At 41.0% G+C, this 25,640-nt stretch overlaps 2 protein-coding genes across 2 annotated transcripts in view; one reads left to right on the plus strand and one right to left on the minus strand.

Moving 5' to 3' along the window:
• The window catches only part of ZNF654 (zinc finger protein 654), a 34,567-nt gene extending 19,081 nt beyond the window's left edge, over positions 1-15,486 (minus strand). Inside the window, exons 1-3 of the mRNA XM_034060050.1 lie at positions 15,355-15,486; positions 4,810-4,955; positions 708-789 (exon numbers count right to left, since the gene is read on the minus strand). Of these exons, the coding sequence (XP_033915941.1) occupies positions 708-789; positions 4,810-4,955; positions 15,355-15,486 (360 nt within the window). The remainder of the gene's footprint in view (positions 1-707; positions 790-4,809; positions 4,956-15,354) is intronic.
• Positions 15,487-18,376: 2,890 nt separating this feature from the next.
• Positions 18,377-23,366, plus strand: CGGBP1 (CGG triplet repeat binding protein 1). Its single transcript, XM_034059962.1, has one exon. The coding sequence runs from the start codon at positions 18,422-18,424 to the stop codon at positions 18,923-18,925; it is 504 nt and encodes a 167-aa protein (XP_033915853.1). The 5' UTR covers positions 18,377-18,421; the 3' UTR covers positions 18,926-23,366.
• The last annotated feature ends 2,274 nt before the right edge of the window (positions 23,367-25,640 follow it).

A 25,640-nucleotide genomic window follows, 5' to 3' on the forward strand; every position in this document is an offset into this window, starting at 1 on the left:
ATGATTATTGTAGTAACAAATGGAAGAATCCCATTGTTCATCTTTTCTTTCCCTACAGTAAAACCTCCTCTCACGGTGGCACAAAATGTTTGTGTTCCCATGCAGTGAACTGAGCTCTCAAAATTGGTCCAGGTAGAGAAAAATGAATCCCAACCACCTTATCTGGCAAAAAAAAAAGTGCAATCTTTAAATCCAGGCTCATTTATCTTATGTAGTTTTATATAGCCATACAAAACATTGTCCCAGTCCAGCCAAGAGAAAAGCAGTTTCAAACAATGCAAGCTTATGCTGACTTGAAGAGTTCATTAAATGTACCTGTTTAAAACCATAGAGGGAAACTTGCAGTTTCATGTCATGAACTGGTGTGCAACACTGGATTGCATTAAACTCTAATTAGTATAAACAAGCTAAGTTTCCTTCTTTTAGATGGGAAACACCCAAAATCTGTCTTTAACAAGAATGTTATTACAAAGAGAAGTACATTTTACATTGTACAAACAGATTCAAATAGCAATACTGACAGTATAAGAATAAAAGGCTTTCCCTTCAATACCCTTCCCTCTTTTTTGGAGGGGTACAAATGTAAGGAAGCCAGCTACCTTCTTTCACTACAATGGCATGTTTCCTCCAGGTTATATATCCACAAAAGCTATCTTTACGTGTAGTCAAATAATATTCAAAGTTTACAGGGAAATAGGCAACACTACCTGGATTGAACCTAAAATATCTTTCAAAGGATCTTCATAGAACTCATCCTTTCCAAAGAACAGCAGCAATTCAAAAAAACTCCTAAAAAACAGAAGGAGTGACAAGTCAAACTAAAAGTGATCATTCGAAAAACGAAACTACTGTAAGTCTATTACTTATCACAGCACTAAAACCAAAATTAGGACTTGAATAAGTTCTAGACCCGTGACCATGCCAGAGTCACTCTAAAACACTTGGCTAATGCCCACACTCTATAAATCAACTCATAGTTCAAGAACCTTACATTGGTCTGATATTTTGTGCTGGATTTTGGCAGGTAAGACTTCCCCACACACACCTCAAACACATTTTTCATCAGGCATCAAGCTGCAAATGCAATACAACTGTTTATATTTAAGCACAACTTAAAACCCCTTCTGCCACACCTTGTTTATAAATCCAGGACATTTAGACTCATGGTACCTGCCTGATCTACTCCCTCAAGAGCTCTTATGTGCTCCATACTGCTGGCTCCCCATTCACCATTCCAAAAGGGAATGTTCCTGAAAAACCCAAGCAGTTGTCACATATACAACAATTCTGAGAAAGAAAGAGGACTCCTGTAGAATGGCTACAGGACACAGCTAATATGGAGCTACATTCAAGGAACAGTAACTTGATGCGAATGCTGATTCTCAAGAATTCATATTTTCAATTATCATAAGCACTTTCTGTTAACATATTCTATTTCATTTCAGCCTGTCTTGACAAAATGCCCACTGAGGTCTCTCTGTGAAGATGCAGGTTTAAAGGTGCTATTTATTTAATATTTCCAAATAAAAGCCTTTTGCCATTAATTCTGTATTTCCAGAAACAGCCTTTGGAGATGACTTACAAAGAGAGAGCTTTTGTGCAAATAAGCAAATGGAACTACATTCATTTCCTGTATGGCATTCAAATGAATTGATAAAACTTCATTGTTACCACCATCAAGTTCTTAAGCAAGTAAGGTCTATGTGCAGCAACATGGATTCACAAGTGTTGCCTCAAAACCAGTAGTAGATAAAGCAGAAGGCAGGACTGATCCTTTCAACAGCAGCCTAGATGCAAACTGACCTGTGGCCTTAAAGTTTGAGCATCTTAAAGTATGTATCTAGGTACTTATGTATTTAGGTACTGCTTTTAATACAGTGACTGCCACAAACAACCCTGCTAGCAGAATCAGAGAGGTTGGTTGGTAAAAAACAGCTTTCCAAAGCTCAAATCAGTTTAGATCTGGACTTGCAGAAGCATACGTCCAGATAATACTTACAACTCAGTCACTTTACTAGCTGCATCTCATGGATCTGCAGACGGCTCCAGTGCACCTATTACTGCTTTGCCTTGAGATTCTAAGAAATTTAACTTTTATTGGGAAACGGTAACAACCAAGTGCTGCACTAAGCCTGCAATTGCTGGTTGACAAAGTCATGAGCAGCAGGCAGCAACTAACCAACCCTCAGAGGGAAAGGCAGGACTGAAAGAACACCAAAAGAAATACTGCCCATCTAGGGCATTATAGAAACAGGACTGAACAGCAAAGGCTTTGGTCTCAGAACAGAAAACAGGCATAGTTTCCTTTAAGATTCCTCTAGACACTTCTCTCTCAAATGAAGAGGGAGAATTATGAGGCAGAGGGGGAGAAGGTAAAAGATGACTCCTGAAAGAGATAACAGCACTCTTCCAACCTCAAGTTTTTGAGTCGAGATCCTGCTGATGGCAATTTCTCTTCTGACTAAAGCATTTAACCTTCTGTTCCAAAAGCTTTTAAAACAAAAGGCAGATTTTCATGAACAGCTGGAAAAGGAATTCTTACAGAATAATTAAATTCATTGCAGTTATCAGTGAGTAAAATCTAAATATATTTGAAGATAACACCCAGAGCATTCCTAAAGAACAAAGTGTTCCACTTTTAATAAAGCTAATTCAGAAGAAGCTAAAGAGCAGACCAAAGGCAGTTTTTCCTCTCAACAACATTCTCAGAAATACTGTGCATTAAACCACCTTAACATCCACATGAACTAAAGGAAGTTTCGTATGGGAATAATGCAAATGTGTAATGAAATTCGGTTTCCTTTAGATTATGCAGCAGTAATCTTTTTCCTAACCAGTGATAAGCTGTGCCTAAAACAGACCTAGAAAATTTAAGATACAAATCCATTATGCTCAATGATGGGATTTTTCTCCAGATTAGGTCCTTGACTCTCAACCCAAATATGGCCTGAAAAAAACAACCAGCATCCAAATACATACTTGGTTCTGAAAAACATTATCTCATTTCATGTTGATAAACAAAGTTTTGTAGTACACTTGTCTCTCAGGAAAGGTCAGACATGAGTCATGTCATGAACTGGAAAGCAACCAGACTGGAACTTAAATAAGACAAAACTAGTTATAGCAAGTGATGCATGCATCCCTTGTTACTTGCTTTGACTGATTAAAGAGAATAGAGCTTTGCAAAAGACAAATGATCTGGGAATTAATAGTAAACTACAGTCTTCTTCCCTGTCAATGTACCTAATGTATCAGCCTAATAAAGGAAGCTATCAATATATTTCTATTTCCTTAGGACCAGCCTCCAAGTTAAAATTACTACAGCCAGTTCCAGCTTGGCCCAGCTATCTTCAAATAGTCCGCAGCACTGCACATTCATGTTTGCATCCAGCCATTCATAATAACAGTGCTCACAGAGTTATCACATTGCTATTTTGACATTATGGGCATGAGAAGATTGCCCAAGAACATTTGCATGTTGGCACAATTATTAAAACCCCTGACATTAATGGTTCTTAACCAACATGCTGCCTCATCTGAGGTGAAGCAAGGCTACTAAGTAGTGGAAGTGCAACAGTCATTGCTGTTAATGATTTATTGTCTGGTTACCAAGGAAATTTTACTCAAGTATGACAACACAGTCAGGCAGATTTTTGCTGTCCAAGAACTAAAGCTTAATATACACCATTTGAGTTAAGGATTCCCAGGTAATTTTCCTGAGCTGGCTTTATAATTGTGCTCTATGCTTCCATAAGTAGTCTGACATCAAATAGTTTCACACACACAAAACAACTAGTAAATCTCTTTGGTGAAGTCTCAAAGATAGCATATACTCTGTAAGTGTACAGAATAAAGCCTTTACTCCTATAAAATTGTTACTAATAACTCAACAGTGGAAAGAATGAGCAATGCACTTCTCCTGACTAAGTAAAGTAAGAGAGGAAGACTAGGAGAGCATTCACTTCTGATGCCTCGAAGAGGTGACAGCAAGACATTCCCACACAGAACTCTGAACTGAGATACTGAGCTGTATTTGAAACCACCGCTCAATAAGAAAGCAATTTAACCAGCTGGACAAATACATCTGGTTTGCTCAAACCAAACTCAATATATAAAGCTAGCTTTTAGGCTTTTGTCCCCATCTGCTGAGAGAAGATAAAGTACACTACATCTCTGCTATGTATATCTCACTTGCCTAAAGATTTCTTTTGCTTCCATTCAACTGTGAGGTTTTGAAACCTGAAAAGTGGGTTTTTAGAACAAGGAAAAAATGGGACGTTAAATGATGCACTCATCATTACCTTGACACTTTCAGCCTTTATGTGAGAAAACCACCAATGCATTAAGGAAACTGAGATTATAGCAAGATTTATGACCTAATATCCTGCAGTTTTGCAAGCTGAATATGACTTTTGGTCAGTTAACTGTTTAAACAAGTCATTCCCATAGGCATTTTGATGACTCAGACATAAACATCCATTTTAAAATTGATTCATTTCTTAAACACTACAAGAAATTTAACAAATACTTATTTCTTTACGTTATTCATTTCGCCAGAAAACCCTTATGACACAACATTGTAATGCCTGACCTGAATATTTAACATGGACATCACAAAGATTAACTTTTAGTGTTTGTATCCTCATTTAGCAATTCTGGGGTCCGCGTAGCTATGTCACCTGGTAAAACTGTTCTTAAACTCTGAGGTTCTCTGAGACTCTATTGCTGTTACAAAAGTAACATGGTCCATATTGTAAATACAGTAATAATAAGAAATAATAATAATAATTTAAAAAGTCATATACTTACAAAGCTAGGCTACTCAATACGTATTGTACATGCTCACATTCAGCTGGGAATGATACACAGGCAGATGTGAAACAACAGAGCGCCGTCTGAAGCACCTGAAGCTGAGGCAAAGGAACCTGCCATCTTCCAGCATAGTCTTCAACAACCTAATGACAAAAACACTGAAATATATATCATGATGTAAAACATTCTCTTTAGTCAGAAAGAAGTAGTTAACACTGTATCTGCTTTATCTCCCCTCCTTCCCCCTCAGAAGCAGGGTTTGTAACCAAAAACCCTGACCATCATCTTGTGTTATCAAATAGAAAGAATAAATAGAAACTTTATGACCTATATTATAAAAGACATAGCACAAAGGACCTGCAATTATTCTTTTCAGAGGGTAAAGCATGAAATACTTTCTTCTTACACAGCAGATAGTGCATTTAAACACAGTGGAAAGCATACTGTGCATTTAAACACAGTGGACAGCATACTGTGCATTTAAACACAGTGGATGAGACACTCTGCATTTAAACACAAGGTTTTATTTTCCAAGAAGTTACAAATTAGAGAGTCTGTAACAATATCCAGACATTCCATTCTGAAACTTTCCAAGAGGGGAAAAACTAGCCTGTGCTCTTCTGGCCTAGACATCAGCAGAGGAAAAAAGGCACAAACATACCAGTCACGCTCTATCTGTTCAAGTAAGTTAATTTGGTCTTTTTCATCCATACAATGGAACTAAGGATAGTCATGTCCTGATCTACAGTTACAAAACTGCATCACTGTTCACAGAAAACATAAAGGCAAAACCTATGTGTTTTAATAGATAAAAATCCTTGCCCAGTCATCTAGTCCATATTTTTTGTATTAATAAATACAAAATCCTGGCACTGCCTATGCCCCTACTGGGAGGCTCAATAACCCAGCTCCACCTGGCATTTCTACATGTGTATCCCTACACTGACATCCTCTGAAAGGCCCAGTCTATTTAAAGCACTCCATAGATAAAACACATAGCACAGCAATAAAACAGATGCCTGCAAAGGCACCCACCAATTCTGTGACAGACCAGTTGTTACATTTCAGTCCCCCACCAAGTCCTATGCTTTTGGGTAATCTCTTATCCTTTAATCAGCAGCTAGAACGTAACTCAAGCAGCACTCTAAGCAGAGACTGAAAACCGTATTCCTTCCACACTCCTGGCACATAGCTTATCTGATTGCACTACTGTCAGACCCCTTTTGCTCACTTATTATTGCCTTATTCTTTCATCATAACGGCACAGCTTCAATATAAGCAGATGAGTGGATTTAGTTGCACTTCAGGGTGTATGGCACTGTTCTCCACTTGAGGAAGCTTAACCTAGAGCGTTTACAGCCAAGAAAGTAAGAAGCAAATGAGGAAATACAGTGTCAACAACTGTGTATAAAGAGAAAGGTAAAGCACTCCATAGCATATGGAAGAGACAAATAACTGGCTTCAAGAAAGCTATTTAGCGCCAATCCTGGCCACTTATCTCAAGGGCCAGGCTGACCAGCAAAGCATGGACTAAACCAAACATCAGATCTATCCCTCTTCAGGATTTCTTTCTGACTCAAGCCTGTCAATCCCACTTGTCTCATTTCCCATGAATCAAATGAAGAGCTTGTTAAGTCAGGTTAAGTGGCCTACATTTTTAATTCTGCACGCCTAATTGTGTTTATGGCTCTGCAACAGGAACAGGCCAGTGTCCCATTTCTGACAGTTCGGATACAGCCACTCCAGAGCACAGCAGCTACTGATAACAGGACCAATAGCTTTTTCTCCTCACCAGTAACAGCTGAGACTGATTTATACACAGATCCTGACTTTCCACCAAATTTTAATAATCCCTGTTTGAAAGTCTGTTAACTTAATACACCAAATATCCAGAGGAACTGGAGAAGTGCAAGAACTGAAGATACTCTTCCCTCGCTCATCTATTCCGTGTTCTTCAAAACACTTTCAGCAAGGTCCCTTGTGTAAGAAAACACAGAAGACATCAGAGAAACAAAGCAGACAGAACAAACATCCTTTAGTGGTTTTAGCCTCTAAGTGGTCAAACAAAGGTACAAATAAAACATCAGTTTCCACCACGCTGTTTCACAACACTTTCACCTGAGTATATCTTATGAGTATAGATACACTCATAAGGGATTTCAAGCAGTGAGACAGTATTTTGTGATGATGGCAGCATAAAGTACTCACTGTAAAGAACTGGAGGAAGGATTTATGGGAGTGGGCACTGAAACTCCGCTTAGACAAGTGTGCAGTGGTACTCTGGGAACAAAACAATCTAAACATATAAAATGATGGCCTTCAAACTGACAATTATTACCCAAGTGTAAGACTGTTATTATGGAAGATGTTTTAATGAAAAATCACCTTGATGCTCATCCCAACAGCCAAGCAAGCAGGTTAACTATTACAAGAGTAATAAGATAAAGCAGAGTGTTAACAGCTCAAAACCATAGCACCTCACTACACGTACAAAATTGCATGCTGGTTTGCTACCCACCCGTTTCTATCTCAAAAGAGAATGGAGAAGGCCTAAAAAAAGCTTTGAAGAAAGGCAAGAAATGCTTAGTGAAATAATTTCACATAAGGATCAATCTAGGACACTTTTGATGGTAAAGAAATGACAAGTGCAGGGGGAGGCACCAAACAAGGATCAAAATAAATGACAGGAGGTAGTTCTTCACACTGCACAGTTAGGCTATGGAGCTTCTTACTAAAAGGATGCTGTAGATGTTGAATGGCTACACAAGACAAAAAGGTATCCACTAGGAGTTACTAACTACAACAAATACCTGAATTGTAAACAGACAGGGGAAAGTTACTGTATTTGCTTGTCCCATTCTTTGGTTAGGCTTATATGAACTTCTGGTAAGATTCTGGTCCGAATAATCCCCACATACTGAATGCAAATAATCACCATTCAAAAGCAATACAACAAAGGTTCATCCTAATGCTTAAAGTTAGTGTAGCCTCTGAAAGGTGCAGTCCTATTGCATACAAGTTATAAAGGGCATTACTAGTGGCCTTGGTGCCCCTACAGTGCTGTATCCATCAGTCCCAGGGAGAAAACCAAAATACACCAAAAAAACCCCAAACCACAAGTCTAAAACTGGTCAATTCTCAGCAGACTTGCAACAACCACCAGTAAAAGATGGGGGGGCTGAGAAAAAGCTAAACTATGAAAAATTCCAAACCAGAAAGGGGGAGGTTTGGGAAATAATGTATCTTTGTTTTACAGTTTGATGCATACTTCAATGTCTGCTTCTAAGTGATCTTACAGAATAGCTTTTTCTGTAATAGAAACTATAACCTTGTTCTTTTATATCTAACACGTCACGCTTCGAAACAGGGCTGTAAAAAAGAACATAGGTAAAGGTTCATATCAAAAAGAACCCCCAAAACAAACAAACCCTAAAATCCCTTTACCACTTCTGACACTTTTCAAGCAATAGTTGAAGGGACATGTCTATATTTGCCTTCAAGTTGTAAAGTATTGTCGGAGTATTTCAGAAAATGAAACAGATAATGCTGCTTGAGTCCTTAGTGCTTTATTTAAACATTATATTTATCAGCATAGTTTTTAACAAACACACAAATTTCACTCTAATGAAGTCAGCCAAACAAGAAGCACATTGTCAAAATAAGGTGGCCTGTTCCTTGTCCAATACACAGGGCAGAAAACCCTAAGGGAGGTGACATTCTTATGTGATGTTCTGCAACAATTCCCTTGGAGAATTCCATTAGGATGATACTTTCTATATACTTAAAGTCTCTCCATGCATCATCCCCACATCTGTCTTTACTTCTTAAATTACTACCATGCATGAAGAGACTTTGAGGCTGTTTGTCTTCTTTCTCATTCAGTACAGATACTGCAAGGGAGTTTAAAGCATCTTTCTAAACCCTCTGCCTGCAATCCAACCCCATCTTTCTCCCATACCAATATACTGCTTCCACTTTTTGAATACATTTGAGTAATTCATAGGAAAATCTGTGATTCAGATACATTCTATTAATAGCCTGTTAAAAATCAAGACCTGACTTATCAGTCTCCTATGTGATGTTTCTAAGAACACCACTAAAGCACCTCACCCTGAAAACAAGGTAGTGATTAAAGACCTGAAGTGATGTAAAAATACAAGCCGAGTTAGCTACAAAAAGGGTCCCATTACCCAAAATGAGAAGAGGCCTTAAGATTTTAAGATAGCAAAGTATTACTTAACAGATACAAGTTTAAAATGGTTTTATATGGTGTAACAAAAAGATAAACACAGCAACAAAAAACCCACCCGTCTTTACTGCAATTCACATGTGAATATTACATAAGGAGTAACCAAACACACTCATACAATCACACTTCTAGCAAAAGAAAAAACATCACCCAGTAACAGCATGACACATCCTATGAGAAAAGTTCCTGCCAAATCTCTACCCTTAAAGCTAAATGCTTCCCCCCACCCCTAACCACTGAAATCTCATCCATCTCTTCAGGCTGCTTGAGACAAAAATAGCTAAGACTAGGTTCCATATACCCATTACATTTAGCCACCCAAAGAGCCAGTTTCCACACATATTTACAGTCCATCGCTTGCACAATAGTGAAAACTATACTAACCCTAGAAAATCAGTTCTGGTTACTTGTAGCACTGTAGTACATGAGCCTGTGTAAGATTTTGACTGAAAGACAAATATTTATATTGAAATTGAGTAATTTTCATCCTCATCTTTTCACATGATACCCCCCACTGAGTCTAAGTCAACTCATTTAAAGAATTGTTTTGATTGTATGTTGAAGAAATTGACAATCCTGGGAACACACACATCAACTTGTATATCCAGATCATCAGTAACATTAGTAAAGCACAACTTCAGATGCATTTCAAGTAAAAAGTACAATACTTCTTCCCCTCATCTGCACAATTGCTACCCCAAAGGACTTAACTTTTTGATTGCTTCATTACCTACTGCAAGAACTGTGTCTTTTCTAACTTGAGCAAGCCCACACAGCAAGGCTACCAGCCAGACATGATGCAGAAGCACAGACAGCATTCAAGGGACATCCTTTTTAGGTATAAAAACTTGCAACTTCTTTATAAGCTACAATCTTGATATGTTATTCCAAGCAAAACTCAAAAGCTTATTGTCATACAAACGCTAACCTTTGAGCCAAGGCACTGAGAACTGGAGAAGTAGCAATACCAATATATTTAACACAAAACAGAAAAGTTCCAAAGTGGAAGGAGAAATAGATTACAAAGATCAAGAAAACAGTACAATGTATTTGAACATATTTGCAATGTTTCCTTTTTTAAAGTACTAACTCCTTAATCCCACTTTTAAAACAGGAAGATCATTTCTCACAGCAAAGCTAAAAGGACCCCGAGCGCGTGAACTGAGAAGCCACTATGAAGAGAGAAGCAGATACGCAAATGAGCCAGCACTTTATAATGTTAATGACAAGACAAGAGCACTGAAGAGTGACTCCTTCAGCCTACCCATCTGCAAATAAGAGGTTGAAAATCAACTACTGTTGTGAAACCTCCCGAGAAGCTGACTGAAAACACCGAAGTGCAATGTGTACACCACTACCTAGTATTGCACGATAGTGGCATATCAGGTTTCTCATCAAGGGTCAAGGGAAAGTGCCACCACCATAAGCCAGGACACCCATCTTCAAAGACAGGTAATCCTCAACAGAACTGAATACTCCACTGGGTATTCTTGGGAGTAAATACAACCTGGTGCTCAACACTGCTATTTTACAAGGATTTCCTTTTAAATCTGAACTCCACTTGACTTTCAAGCAGCACAATACTAAACTGATAAGTAGCAACTTGAATATGCTTGTCTTCACCAGCCAAGCACAGGGAAAAAGACCCAGTAAAGACAGAACACAGTCACAGGCTAAAAATAATCTGAACTGTTTCAAGTAGTGATGGTATTCTTTGATACACAGGTAAATTTAGTTACTGCAATGTATGGTTTGCCCTTCCCTTTACAAGCTTTCACACAACTAGCAATGTCACACATTGCACATTCTACCCTCTCAGAGAAATCAGCTTCAAGGAAATTGAAGACATCATTTTCCACCACTAGTACTCATGTGAGCAAGGTCTTTGGAGCCAAACTTGAAAATAAAACAGTGTACAGAGATCAAATATGGATCCCAAGGTCTACAATGTAGTAAAATAAAAGTCTGGCATAACCTGAAGGTTTGGGTTTTGCTTGGTTTTGTTTGTTTTTTGTTCTTTTTTAAGCAGCTTAATGACTATTGACTTGAAATTCAGAGTCAGAAGCAAGTACTTTCAATTTAAGCACATTACAAAAAAAAAGTGAAAATGTATTAAACCCAAAACCAGAAGAACAAACATTCAAAGACGTGTACATCTTTTTGCCAGCATCCCCACAAAGACAGCCAGACAAGAAGTTGAGTCATACACCCCTGTATTTTTGTCTGTCTACTAAAATAAATCCAGGAAACACTATCTTCTCTAGCACGTTACTAAATTTTACTTCTTGGCTTTCACGTTTATAAACCAAGAATTACTTTTCTAGTGGTGACACAAGATACCATCAGTTCACGTAAGCAAAGTAAGTAATTTTCACTTCAGGAAGTCAGGTCATACTTGAAGGCCATAAGCTGATGCCACAGTGAGATCAGATCAAGTAGTGTTTGCCCCTCAGTATTAGCTCGTCACTCTAGAACAGACTCACCTGGTGTGTATTTCAGTCAGTACCACACAACAGAAAATAACATCTAGCACAGTTATGCAGCCATGTGGACAACTACAGAAATGCTTGGAATAACCTGTAATATTTTGGTAGTACTTCATGTTATGAGAAAAGATTCTGAAAAGAAAATGCCATTTCAAGCTAGTTGATAAAACTACACCCACTTTAAACGCAAGAATGTAAACTATACCAGCTCGCTCTTAAGGTCTGTTTTCAAAACAAGTAAATCTGGAAACTCATCCTTCAGTTATAAAAGTACTCCCTCCATGCTCATATCTAATGGTAACCATCCAGGCTACTTTCTCTGCCCTTCATCATTTGTATTTCACTCACACAGGCACATCTCAATGGCTCTGGTCCCTGAGAAAAATTGTGTAGAATGTACAATTCCACATTTAGCATTAGAAGCAGCTCATGAAGCTTCCCCAAATGTTTAGACTCGGGGAGGTTCTGCTAGGTACCACCTTTCCAATTTCTTTAGACCTCCAAAGCAGTTAGGACCCCCTTGTTCTTTCGCTTGCCATAGTTGGGAACAGTAAACTTGCTTCCCCCAGTGGCTAAGAGGTTTCAATTTGTGGCAAACTTCAGAAATAACAAAAAATGCAATGTCAGCAACTTTAAGAAAGTAACACACAAACAGCTGGTAAGATGCCTAAGCTGAGCACTTATCTTCCAATTGCCTCTTTTCGTTCCCAGCCACAGAAATCTCAATCCTTATTTTCCCTATGTCATCACCCTCAAATAAGAATCAAAGAAAGCATTTTATTCCACTTGGCCATGGAAGATCCAGACTGCAATGACTCTGCACGACCATGTACACCTTCAACAGAAGACAAACTACACATGACTGCGCATTCTGACTTTATCTTGTATCATTAGGTTGCGATTATACCTATACTTAAGGAAAATGCTCTGCTCATCCAGTCATCTTTTGTAACTGTTATTTAATTCACTCTCTGAATGCGAAGTTCAGCTGGAATACTCCAGACCTCAGGAGTAGTGAATCTGGCTGCTTACAGCAATACTTTACCTTTCTAACATATTTCAAGGATGAAGGATGTGCACACCAATGCATTTCAAGGTCTAAGCCGCTTTCCTAAAGATCATTGAAGAGGTCTTTGCTTCCACCTACAGAAAATGTTCTACAGATCCAAACAGCTTTACACCTTGCTTAGTTCTTCCTACAGCTCTTACTGCAACATGTGAATGTGCACACACTTCACATAATGGCGTAACTATAAGCAGTCTAAACAGTATTCTTCACAGCTGACACCAAGCTTCTTCACTACGACTGAAACACAACCATGTATTTTAATAGGTTGTTATTCTGAAAATAAAACTGTTTCTTTTGGGTAGTTCAAACTCAGGGTGGTATCGCAAAGCAACTATTTCTACAACTGCTGTTCAACTTCCAATGCAAACTAGGATGTGTAGAAGTGCCAAATAACATTAAGGCAAGCAAGACTGTACTATCAGTATGGAGCAGAATGAGGTGGAGAGCCTTGATCTGCACAACAGACACATATGACCTCCAGAAGACCTGGAGAGAAAAATACAAAGCAACTGGCTCTGACAAAAACTAGAGTCAAAGATAAAAACTGCACTAAAAAGACTTATCTGGGGGAGAGGAGAGCAGCTAAATCTAATACAGTAAAAGAGTATTCTACAGTGAGAAGGTTTTTTACAACAAATGTTATGACCTAAACTTCATGATACTTTCCTGAAGAAATATAAATATACTCCATAACCTACAGGCTGAAGGCCTACAAGTCTTCTGTATGTACATGTATAGGTAGACCAGTATAATTACACCACTATCAATCTCAGGAGGATAAATGACAGCTAATCTGGAACATCTGCAACTTCGTTTGTTGTCAAAGCACAAACTGATGATGCCTTGGCTTCGTGAACTAAGATTTGGGAAGGGCTTAACCATACCAGTACATTACACCAGTTAAGATCTTGTGCTTATATGATTAAATCAGAAGAAGAAACCATTACTAAAAAGCAAGCTTAAACAAAACATGGGAGATTATGTTTTGAGTGAGTACATTACAGCCAAATTTAAACAAACTGACAAAAAAAAGTCCCTGGAGACCATGTGTAAATACATTCACTCACTTTCACCAGGACTGATTAAAACTATGCACTGTTAGAAAGGATATTTAAGAGAAAAGAAACAGAACCTTTCATACACTCAGAACACTGACTGCCCATGTGGAGAGTTCATAAACTCAAAGCAAAACAAAGTAGGGGAGAGGGCTTGGCAATCTTTCTATACAAAAGAAACTGCAGGAGAAGTCAAGGTCAAATGATTTAGATACTTCACCAGTAATAACCGCAACACAACTATTCTATAGGAAAATTCCTTCCCTGGTCTTGTCCTCTTCTGTTCCCTACTCATTCCTAACTTTGCCTGGGAAACGGGATTGCCATCAGCATATGAAGTTACGACCCTGCCCCACACTTCCTCCATGACACAACGAATTAGCTAAAAGAATCTAGGATAAAACTCTCTGTGTTCAGCAAAAGCAAATGTGTTTCCAACCTGCCAACTTAATCAAAGATGGTTGCGATTTCTTATAATCGTACTTTATGCCATACTTGCAAATACATTCACTTCGCCTTCTACTGGCTTCACAATTCCTTTTCACACATACTAAGTTTAGAGAAATCGACGAACAGGAGGAAACATACAAAGATAGATAAAACAAAAAGCAGCCCACAGACTTCTTGCGCAGTATGCTACCCGAGATGGTTTTAAATGTACATTACGGTAAATAATGTCCACAGCAGATGTTTCATTACACGTTAAAACAGGAAAAACAAAGTAAGGCTACAGAAACACATTTATTTAAATAGAAAAACACAACCGCAGTGAAGTAAACAGAGAAGAAGTTGATAAAATGAAATAATTCCATACATGGAACCTCTGAACCTTGTTTCAGGAATCAGCAAGCAGCACGGCTGAAATATACCCAGCATAACTAATGCTTCATCAACACTTACTGATGAAAGCAAGCAGGAAGAGCAACCTGTTGTCACTTCATTACTTTGCACAGAATACATAAAGAGGTTGCAGAGAGCACAGCAATTCCGGGCCCGTATAAACAAACGCCGCATTCCAAAGAAAGGAAAAACCCAAAACGCATATCCTGGTCTAATTTGACCACCACCACGGGAACCGTCTCCGAGGCCCTCCCTGCCTTCATCTCTCCGCCACCCGCCCCACTCCTCAGCCCAGGCAATGCCACCCGTAACTGTTTTGACCGCAACACCGCCACGACCCCTCGTGTCCCTCTCCGCCGGGGCCCAACCACCCGCGGCCGCCCCCGGCTCGTCCTCTCCCTCTCCCGCCTCCATACCGGGAGCCTCCCCTACTTTCCCCCCACCCCGCAGTCTCCCTACCAGCCCCATTCCCACTCCCGGCTCCGCGCCCGTCGCAGCCTCCACCCTCCCCCGAGACAGAAGCACTCAGCGCCCCACATACGAACCGGCGTCGCCTACGTTGCCCTTCTCCGCCTTAAGACCCAGGCGAAGCGGGCTAAACCGGGCCGGGCCGCATCCCTCTCAACCCTGCCTAGGGACTGACCCAGGCAGGGAGCGGCTCAACCCCGTCCCCTCGAAGGGCTGAGGAACACAAGCGCCGGTCCCGCACCGTGTCACTCCCGGGACCCCGAAGGAAACGGGGGACCCCGAAGGGAACTGGGGACCCCGAGCTCCGCCGCGCCCCACCCCCGCCCGCGGGGGGAAGGCCGAGGAGCGGGTCGGGGGGGCCGGGCCGAGGCTCACCTGGCAGAAGCGGCGGCAGTAATACTGGCTGTGGAGCAGTGCGGGCAGGGCGGCCGCCGGGCCCGGCGTCACCAGCGCTTCCAGCTCCTCACTGAGCCGCTCCGACTCCTGATCGCTCTCGTCTTCCGCCATGCTGCTCCGGCCGCCCTGCGCGTACCGAGCACCCCCCTACCCCCGCCCCGCCACGCCGGAAGGGGCGATGCCCTCCCCGCCGCCTCGCTTCCGGCCACGCCCACCCGCCGCGCTCCTATTGGGCCGATCGTCATGCCCATCAACAGGCGACGACGAATCAACTCACTGATGCCCTCTGGCTCCGCCCTTCCGCCGCAGCGTGCTGTGATTGGCTGAAAAGTCTCTTCGTTACTTTGTCTCCGCCTCGCCATTGGCTGCTCGTTCCGCCTGTTACACCCCCCTCCGCCGCCGCCTGCCGACCACTGGCCAAAGCCCCCGTCCGCTTGACGCCGCCGTCACCGCCGCGCACGCTGATTGGCCGGAGCACACGTCCATCACGGCTCTTACACCCGCCTCCCACTTCTAATTGGTCAATACTGCAGTCAATCTCTGCCGCCCTGGCCGGAGGGAGCCAATCACCGAGGGGTTTCCCACCCACGGCCGCTCCGTGGCGCCGGTTGCCAGGCTGGTTGCTAGGGCCCGCCTACCGCGGCCGCCAGGGTGGGTCGGTGCGGCGGCCGTCGGCTCTGCGGAGGTACGGGACCGGCCCTCGGAGCGGGGCCCAGCGGAGGAGCGGCGGCCGAACGGGTAACGGCGCCCGGTAGGGAGCGGTTGGGGACGGCGGCGCTGCCTCGGTGAGGGCCACACGGGGCCGCTCTCCGCCGTCGGTGGGGTCCGGGCCTGGGCGGCGGCCGCCGGTTCCTGTAGGGACGGGTCCCGGTTCTGCCATGGAAACAGTGCGGGTGGGGCCGGGCCGCACCCTCCGCGGATAGGGGGGACGAGGCCTGGGGTGCGGCACTACCGCCGCCGGGCCGGGCCCGCAGCCCCTGTGGGACATGGGAGGGAGGGAGGCGGCCGGCGGAGGCCCTCCCAGGTTAAACGGCACCGTCTCTTCGGGGGCCAAACGCCAGGATTCCCCGGGGGGTACATCGAGGTTTGTCGGTCCCAGGGTGCTTCCCCGGCAGGGAAACGGCGAAACCCGGTTAGCGGTTGGGAGTCCGGAGCTGGTTTCCTCCTCACCTAAAACAACACCTTTGGGCCGGCCGAGGCTCTGTCTCCGGTGGCTCGTTTTACCCAAGGCGAGCTCACCGCTTCCGTGTTACCGTGCGTTATAGAGCGCAGGTCGGGCGGCTGCCCTGGGTGCCCGGTGTGCCCGCACGCCTGCCTTGTGCTCGGGAACCCAGGAGCAGTTCAAGCATTAGTAGGCATCAAAGAATCCACCCCACAACTTGAAGCGAAAACCAGCCCACTAAAAACCCTTTGTTTTGCCAGTTGTGCTGCTCGCAGGATCCTTACGGATTTCCATACAGCATCAGTGCGACCACCTAGCTTAGTGGGGGATTCGTTTTGACGTTTCAGAAGCCTAAGCAACAAGTGTAGGAGAGGTTAAGGGCTGTTTTCTGCTTGATTGCAGGAAGCAATCACTTATGAAACTCATGGGGACAGATTGTGTAAAGCAACAAAAAGAACAAAGTTCCATTGATGCTGAAAGAAACATCACTTGCCTTAGTTCGCAGTGTTGTGAAGTAGCAGTCAAAACTTGCAGTTCTGGAAAGCAGCAGATAGTACAAAATAGACTAGCAAAGTATCTAACAGCAAGATCTTTGGCTCCTTTTTATTGCTATCTTTTAGTTCAGCAATGGTTTAAAGGAAAAAAAAGACAATTTTGAAGACTGAATTTTCTGGGCCTTTATTTCGAGAGCAAGCCAAAGGTGTTCTGAACAGGGAAATTGGATTCAGGACATAGAGGTGAACAGTATCAACTTAGAGTTAGTTTGGAAGTTCTGGCCTTTTAAAGTCAAACAACCTATTATATTTCCTCAAAATAATTCCCAAAATAGGGTTTTTTTCAGAAATACCTGGTTTTTAGCTAAAGAAGTGGGTTTTTAATGTCATGACTAGTGCAGGGTAGTTAAGGAAGGGGGTAGTTCATGTAATGACCAGCTCAGCAAACTTTAAACCCCAACACAGCTGTTTCTTGATTTCAGCTTTACTTTGAAAATTACTTAAATGATCTTGGCTGAGATTTACACCAACTATTTCTCACCAACAAAGACAGACATAAGGCCTGTTTGATTTTAATACACTTGGCCAAGTTATTGCCTGCTTTGGTAACATACTATAATTTAGAGTGGTGTTAAAAAGTGTCCATCTCTCTTAGTTATCAGTTACCTTCCTCAGATAAGTTATCTTTCAAAATATATGTTCTTATTTTGCATTAAAAATAATTTGCCATTTTCTGTTCATGTCAGGCTCTTTCAGCAGTCTCTAGTTACTGTGACAAATGAATTGCTTTTGACTTTGAGTTAAGGTTCAGTCTAATAGGTGTGGTTTGAGATGGGGTTTGAGATGGGGTACAAGTGAGCCATGTTCCCAAATGAGCACTGAAAAAGATCAAGCTTGGGGTTTTTGGTTGGGTTCTTTTTTTTCACCAGTTTTTGTGACAATAACAGCCTTCTTGCCAGATATTTCAACAACTAAGTTTTCACTACACATTTTCAGGAGTTAAACAGAAAATTACTTAACATAAGGAATTGTCAAATTATTGAAGATACCAAGAAAGTACCCTTGACTATAAAAAGTAAAGGATAAAAACAGTATGCAAGAAAAAGCCTTTGTATTTGACTTAAAGTGATAAACAGAGTTATGAGAGTGCTGCTGAGCTTCGTAGTCACAGAAACTGCCCCATGAGGAAAGTCAGTCTCCTATGTTCTTTAGACTTCAAGATGAAGAACCTTTTAACAGTAGTTTCATATATGTATCTTACATGTAATTATATTTTAGCTATCAACAAGCGTTGAATAAACTGCATCCAGAACTATTCAGTTGAAATCATTAGCACATGTTAACAGCAGTATTCTCTTCCAGCTTTCAGGTAAAGATTATTGAAGGCGCAATGGAGCGGTTTGGAGTGAAGTCCGCTCCGTCACGTAACCGCTCGAAGACAGCTTTGTATGTAACTCCTCAGGACCGTGTAACGGAGTTTGGCAGCGAGCTGCACGAAGATGGAGGAAAGCTCTTCTGTACTTCCTGCAATGTGGTTCTGAATCACGTTCGCAAGTCTGCCATCAATGACCACCTCAAGTCTAAAACACACACAAAGCGGAAGGCAGAGTTTGAAGAACAGAACATCAGGAAGAAGCAAAGGACTCTGACTGCTTCCCTTCAGTGCAACAGTACTGCCCAGACAGAGAAAACCAGCGTCATCCAGGACTTTGTGAAAATGTGCCTGGAAGCTAATATTCCCCTTGAGAAGGCTGACCATCCATCTGTGCGAGCCTTCCTGTCCCGCTACGTCAAGAATGGCAGTTCCATACCCAAGTCAGACCAACTAAGGAAAGCATACCTGCCTGATGGGTATGACAATGAGAACCAGCTCATCAATACTGAAGACCGTTGAGAAGGAAACTGTTTTCATCATTGTTGTGAAGTTTTACATATTGATGGTGTGGTTTATTTTTATATTCATGCATATAAACAGTGTTACATATTGGTTTTACAGGCTATTTTGTATTAATGTAGAAATGACAATCTATTTGTGAACTTAGTGGTATGCCACAGACTGTTGCTAACCCTGCTGTAGACTTCCGAGAACTCACAATGAATGTAGGGAACATACCCTGGCATACACCTTAGCCATGTTCAGTCCAGCTGTACCTGATGCCAAGAAAAAAGCACTTGGATGGAGGACCTCACTTACCTGAACTGTGCATCTAAATATACAAGGAATATGATATGATGGAGATTGTTAATCATGTCAGTGGATTGCTTTTTCCAGTATCCTGTCCATGAGTGATCAAGAGGAAATGCTGCACATTTGAAATGCAAGAAGCTGTAGAATGGTTAGTTAGAACAACTGCTGTGTTGGAGGAGAATTATTGCAAATTCCTATTTGAGTTCAGTTCACGTTCCAAAATGGGTAACATTTTTCTTCTAGAATACTCTTTATCTGATTTGGTGCAATTGTGGATGTATTGATTATCTGGCTCCAGCAGCTGATCTCTTATATTGACCTCTCAACTCCACTGTTCTCATGAACTTAGGAGTTCTGCATGTTTACCAGTCCCCCTTTTCTAAAATCACAGTTTCATCATCTCTGTTTAACATGTGCCCTTCAATTTCAGTGCCAATTGTTGTAAGTCAAATTGACAAACCAGTAACTGAGTGTGGCTTGCAGTGCAGTTGCTGGCGAGTGAAATTTACACTGGGTGAAAATCTTAGTAGAGAGGATTAATGCCTTCATTTACTAGCAGGACAGAGGATACTAGATCTAAATTGGGGATGGTAGAGGCACTAAACAGTGGAGTTGAGAAAGCTTTCTTACAGTGTGTATCAGAAGAAGCTCCTTCAGCTTTCCCTCAAGGTCTTCTCCATCTCTGGCCTTGTTTTCAGCCTTTTAGGCAAAGGAGGTAAAGCAATTAAGATAGTTTTCAAAACGGATACTAGAAAAGCTATTCAGAGCAAACAGAAAAGAGTGCAGCTTTGCAGCTCTACTGGAATTACGGGCCTGGGCTGTATTTCTTACTCTGTGCCAAGGCTGTATCTATAAGGGGAACAAAGGCTAACAAGGACTAGCAAAAAGTAAAATGGGCAATCAAAGAATTTCAATATGTTACCCTCTCTGAAATCTAGTAAAGTATTTCAGAGCTATTCCAAATTACTATGCCAAATAATCCACTCAATATAAGTGCTCTATAAAGTTTTTGAATGGAATGAGGGAGCTTTGTACAAAGTGCTGCAGTTAGACCACCTTCTGCCTGCTTTAGTTTTTCTTGAGGTGTTCTAGGTTTCGGGGAGGCACCAAGTATCTTCTGGTAACACAGAACTCCTCTGCTCAGTGGATAGTGGTATGACTATGCTGTAACTCCCTCAGGTGGAGGCAGTTGTTCTTTTCAGCTTCCTTTCCTCAGCAGAGTTTCACAGTATTTGTTTCTCAGCATTTACTTTATTCCAGATATTTACAGCAATACTAATTGCTAAAAAGAGACAAAATAAGCTGCTTATTTTGTTTCTCCAGCTATTTCTAGAGCAGTCTCTTCCACTGGACTGAGAAAGACTTATATACCAAGTACCAACTAGGTTTTGTGCAATTAACTTCTATGGAAATGCACTTGTGTTACATTATAATCATGTCTTGTAGTCTTCTGCTATTAGACCTGTTTGAATAAATGGACAAAACTAAAAGGCAGAAGGCTGCTTACCCACATGTTCTGGTGCATGGGTGCTAAGTACACTGCCACACCTTTGCTCCCCATTGGTGATAGCAGGACTCCATGTAAGTATAACAATCCTATCACTTATACTGGTTGCTGTTTCAGAACTACAGACAGAAATAATGGTAATAATTTTTCCCCCCTCTAAACCTAGATACAAAAATATGCCTTACAAAATACTATGTGGTCTTGCACAAGGTTGGGTTTATCATCATGAACTGCCTTGGGCTACAACTGTTTTATAGATCTTCTTAAGCCAAGTTAAGGGTACACTGCCAATAGCTTTTTCTGCCCTGACAGTAATTGGAAGTGTTCTTGTACAGCTGCTGTTTCATTACAGTGAAACAACAGCCTTGCTTTATTTTTTTCTTACCTTATGAATGCTATCTTAGAATTGAAGCAAACACAAAACAATGAAGTATTGAGAAAAGAGGCTTCCATTATAAAGAAAAAAGGCATTTAGGGAAGATAGTATGATTACAAGGTATAAATTGGGACTAGTTAGCTCAGTTCTTGCTAACATGGGATTTCAGAGGCTGCACCCAATAACCATTTTATATTGGATTCCATGCTGTGTATTTTTCCCTTGGACTGGCAAATTGCAAGGCGTTTTGGAAAGTTTAATGGTAACATTAAATAAGCTCTTACACAACTGAAAGAAAAGCAAACCAAACCAAACCCAAGTTCCTTTCACTTACAGAAAACCAGAAGTTAGCAACATCAGCAGCTTTTGGTAAAAAGAAACCCAGTCGTTTTCACTAAGGCAAAGCAGTATTAGAGCACTTGGTTTCTCAGAATTTGATTCTACTTGTAGCAGTCTGCATACAGAGCCTCAGCTTAGAGAAGTAATACAGTTGTGTAAATACTGTCAGTCATTGTTCTAGTACCACTTTTTTAATGCAGAATTACTGCAGAGGGTGGAAGCCTGATGAGGAGCCTCACCAATGTAGCCATAGGCTACCAACTGATGGCAATTTGGAAGCAAAAATTGGTCACAAGGATTTTGAATGGAACTGATTTGATTCCAATGCACAGCAGTTTGTAGGATGCTGGTGTCTTAATCCTATCGTATTTGTTTAAGTCACAGCATTTTCCAAGCTTTTGGAAAATCAAGATTCTTATCCATTGCAACAGATTCAGAATGGAGTAAACCAGTGAAAAATAAAACACTTCCAGGTAATCTAGAAAGAATAATGAGTAAATTTATATTTGTGGACATAACGCAGATCATCAACAAGACATACACTTATTTCCTGTAGGAGTAAAAATAGCTCTACTCAGTCTTGGAATAGAATCCTACAAATGCTGAAGTTTAGAGCCAGTGTGGCTGTAGCTGGATGAAGCATAACCTTGCTTTAATTACTACTGATCTTAGGGAAGATTTACAGCAGAAGTTTTCTGGTGTATTTAAACCTAATAGCAAAATCCTAGAACAGAGGCTGTGGTTGTTCAACAGTCTCCAGGGATTGGAGGTTTTTTGGTGGGGTTTGTTTTTCCTGCAAGAACACTGCATTATTTTTCGATGTATTTCCTGTAAAGCATACTCTCAGAAGTAAAAAGAGAACGGTGGCAACGTCTGCTTTTCATTTTACGTGCTTATGTAGAGACAAGCTATAAAGGATACTTTTGCCAGGTGGTTTTATTAATATATATGAAGCTGTAAATGTAATATAAAAGGAAAAGAAAGGTTTTCTTCTCTGACCACGCACTTATATTAGTTTAGGCAACTGACAGCTAAAATTACTCCAAAGTGCTTCTCATCAGTTTCAAAAAGTAAAACACAAACAGGCACATTCTCTGTTTTGTGACTACTTACATGTATGTACCATGTAGCTAGTTTCAGCTTGCATGTTCTTGAAGAAACATGAGCAAGTTCTAATGATTTTAAGCATTCTGAAGCCTGTAATTTGGCAGGTCCCTAGAGGAGGTGAAACATTCGACATAATGAAAGGGAAAGCTGTTTTTCAGTTGAGAGAGAAACTTGGTTCTGCAAAGTATGAGATATTCTCATGATAGGACTATTTTTAGCCAGAGCCCCTTTTAGCAGTTCTGTTGAGCTGAACAGCAGAATGTTCCCTGCAAGGGTTTTCAGCATAATGAGCTGGTTTTAAGGAGTGGGGAAGAGGGGAGAGCTGGAAGTTTGGCAAGGATAATCTCTATTTATATTTACGTATAAAGAGAGGCAAGAATCACTGTTGTGTTCACATTGTACTCCCTGCTAAATCTTTTTGTGTAATTTGAGTGCTTGTTGTCTTTGTACGTTTTTAAGATTGTGTCTAACTTGCTAAATAAATCTCTTTTTTGTTTGTTTTTAACAAAGCTTCTCATTGAAATAATGCTATTAAAAGTTTAGGCTCGTTTGGGCTAGTGAAAATGCTTTATTTTTGGTTAGGTAGTAGGGATGTTTCCCCAATGCAAAGTGGCCACAGAAATGGTTTTATTTAAACTTGCAAGTAGATACTAGAATGAGGCCGAAAACGCCTGGATCCTGCAGTGCCACAAGACTTCCTATTAGAACAGTAAAACCAGAGTAAGTGATTTAAGTTTTTATATTAAAATATTATTGGAAGATAAATACTTTACTTTGTAAAGTTTTCACTTGGTAATGGAAAAATGGTTCTTAAAAAAAATAAAGGAATTGCTTTTTCATAGAATTTATGCATGATCTCTTATTTTGCCCAGAAAGCAGATAAAGAACCTGTGTAGCTCACATATAATCATAATGTCAGATTGCAGAAGTGGATGGTGACAGGAAAAAAATAACCTACATGCTATTGTAAGTAATGTCAAACTATAGGTTGAAGCTGTTCATTGATGTATGTGTACAATGACACCAAAGTCCGGTTATACAGGACTGGTTAAGCAGAACCCCCATTTCCTGTCAAGTACGTGGCTTCCTTTATGGTGACAGAAATCCCCTAATTATGCCTTCTGTGGCAAGTGAGCACCAAGTGAAATAACTGCTACGCATTTTAATGTTGCAGTAAACAACTGGTAGGTATAGGATCTCGCAGCTGCCTAAGACTTCAGGCCTTTTCAGAAAGAGCTTCTGCAATGTGGAAGAATAAGGTCTTTGCAAAAGAGTCACAATTTGATCTCTTTCTTCCTTAGGGACTTAATGAAAAGTGAGCAAATAACATAAGTCCATCAGAATTATCAAGTATAGATTGATTGCTTACACTTTCCTTTTCCTGAATTCTTATCTCTTGACATCTCATGATGGATCAGTGATAAACTAGTGTAACCTCTTGACTCATGAACTTACTAATCATTACCTTCTCATTGTCAGGTCACAGCACATTAAGATCAATTTGCTTTTTGTTGCCCTTACATCAAATGCAAAAGCAGCTTAGAAATAAACATATCCTTTTGTAAAGTTTTCTGGTGTGCACATGAGCTCTGAAACAGCATACGTGTGCTTGCAGAATCAATGTATGAGAAAGGATTTGCGTGGAAGAATTGGGTGAAATACGTATTTAAAGTCTAACAATTAGGCCATGCTAAATTCCTGCAATGACATTTTACTTTCCTAACTGTATGATGCAGTTTAAGCCAAATCCAAGATGCAGCAGGATGAAGTATATGTAACTGCTTTTAGGCCACATTTATAGTGATAGGTTTGACGTTTGTCATTTACATAGGATAGACAATCTGTGCAGTTTTCCTTAAGCCAGGTAAGGGGTTTGGATTTGTTTGGGGTGTTCGGTTTATTTTTTCCTCTCTCCATCCCTCCACTTTTTTCTACAAGGGGTTTGGAATATGTGGGTCTTATCGTGGTCAAGGCCACCTCTTTCATACTTGAAAGCAGACAGGGCAGCTCAAGTAACATACAAGGTGCGGGATGTGGACAGGATACAGACAGCTACCGCAACTTAGCCTTGGCATTGGGCAGCCTCAAGACCAGTGTTGTCCTGAAGCTACATGTTACCTATTAGGTATACTTAATACAGTTCTATAAAGTAGAAAATGAAGGGTAAAATAAAAACTCAAAGTAATTGCTGAATAACTGTCTCAGTCCAAATTTAAAAGCCATTAATCTAAGTATTTAGCTCTCTTAGTGTCTTCTCCTGTCTAGCAGTGTGCAGGAAGGGGAAGTAAAAGCAAAGGATTACTTAAGAGCAGTGAAATAACTAGTACTCTCATATGTGGTCCATAACCACACTAAAATAAGAGTACACATTGCTTAGGAAGTTCATACTCTCTTTCAGTGGATACTACTACTTTGCCCTCCTATCTGATGTCTCTGTTCAGTGAGAACTATTGTGTCCTTGAGGAAAAATAAGCAAATGTTACATTTCCTCCTAACCAACAGCAGCTTACAGCAATGGAGTGGACATGATACAATGCAACAGTTCTGCAGGAGCTGTACAGGTTCTTGGTGTGTGGGGAGGGATGTATATTGGTTTGCCTCAAGTGCTTCTTTAATCTGTTCTTCAGTATACAGAAGAGCTGACAAATTCAGTATTAGACTTTACTGCAGTAGATAACACCTCCTTACCTTAATTCCTTTGTAATTAGCTTTAAATCACTTCATCCCTCCCCTTGTTTCTGAAGCTTGCTATTACCTGAAGACAAATCCAATGACTATGATACCCATGCTTAATCAAGTGTCGTATATACAGCAATACCCTGAGCAGATTCTTAACCAACTTTGCACTGAATAAGCTGACACCCCTTGTGAGAGCAAGCAGAAAGAAGGTGAAGGAAGTCACGAAGTATCAGCAATGACAGAAGCCACATTTGCCCAAGCCTTTTTAAGAAAGGGGCTTCAAAATAGATATGACTATCCAAGACATTTACTGTTAAAGGTACAAAGTAAAGAATCCTCACAAGCCACACAGAGGATGCAGTGCAGGGAGTACGTGGTCCTTGCCACTCTGACCCACCTCACCTCTCCCAAAA

The sequence above is a fragment of the Melopsittacus undulatus genome, chromosome 2 (genome assembly GCF_012275295.1).
Source record: "Melopsittacus undulatus isolate bMelUnd1 chromosome 2, bMelUnd1.mat.Z, whole genome shotgun sequence".
Taxonomy (NCBI): Eukaryota; Metazoa; Chordata; class Aves; order Psittaciformes; family Psittaculidae; genus Melopsittacus; species Melopsittacus undulatus.

What these genes read in the sequence shown, in the direction of transcription:
- CGGBP1 (XM_034059962.1), top strand. Translation starts at nt 18,422, where the DNA reads ATGGAGCGGTTTGGAGTGAAGTCCGCTCCGTCACGTAACCGCTCGAAG.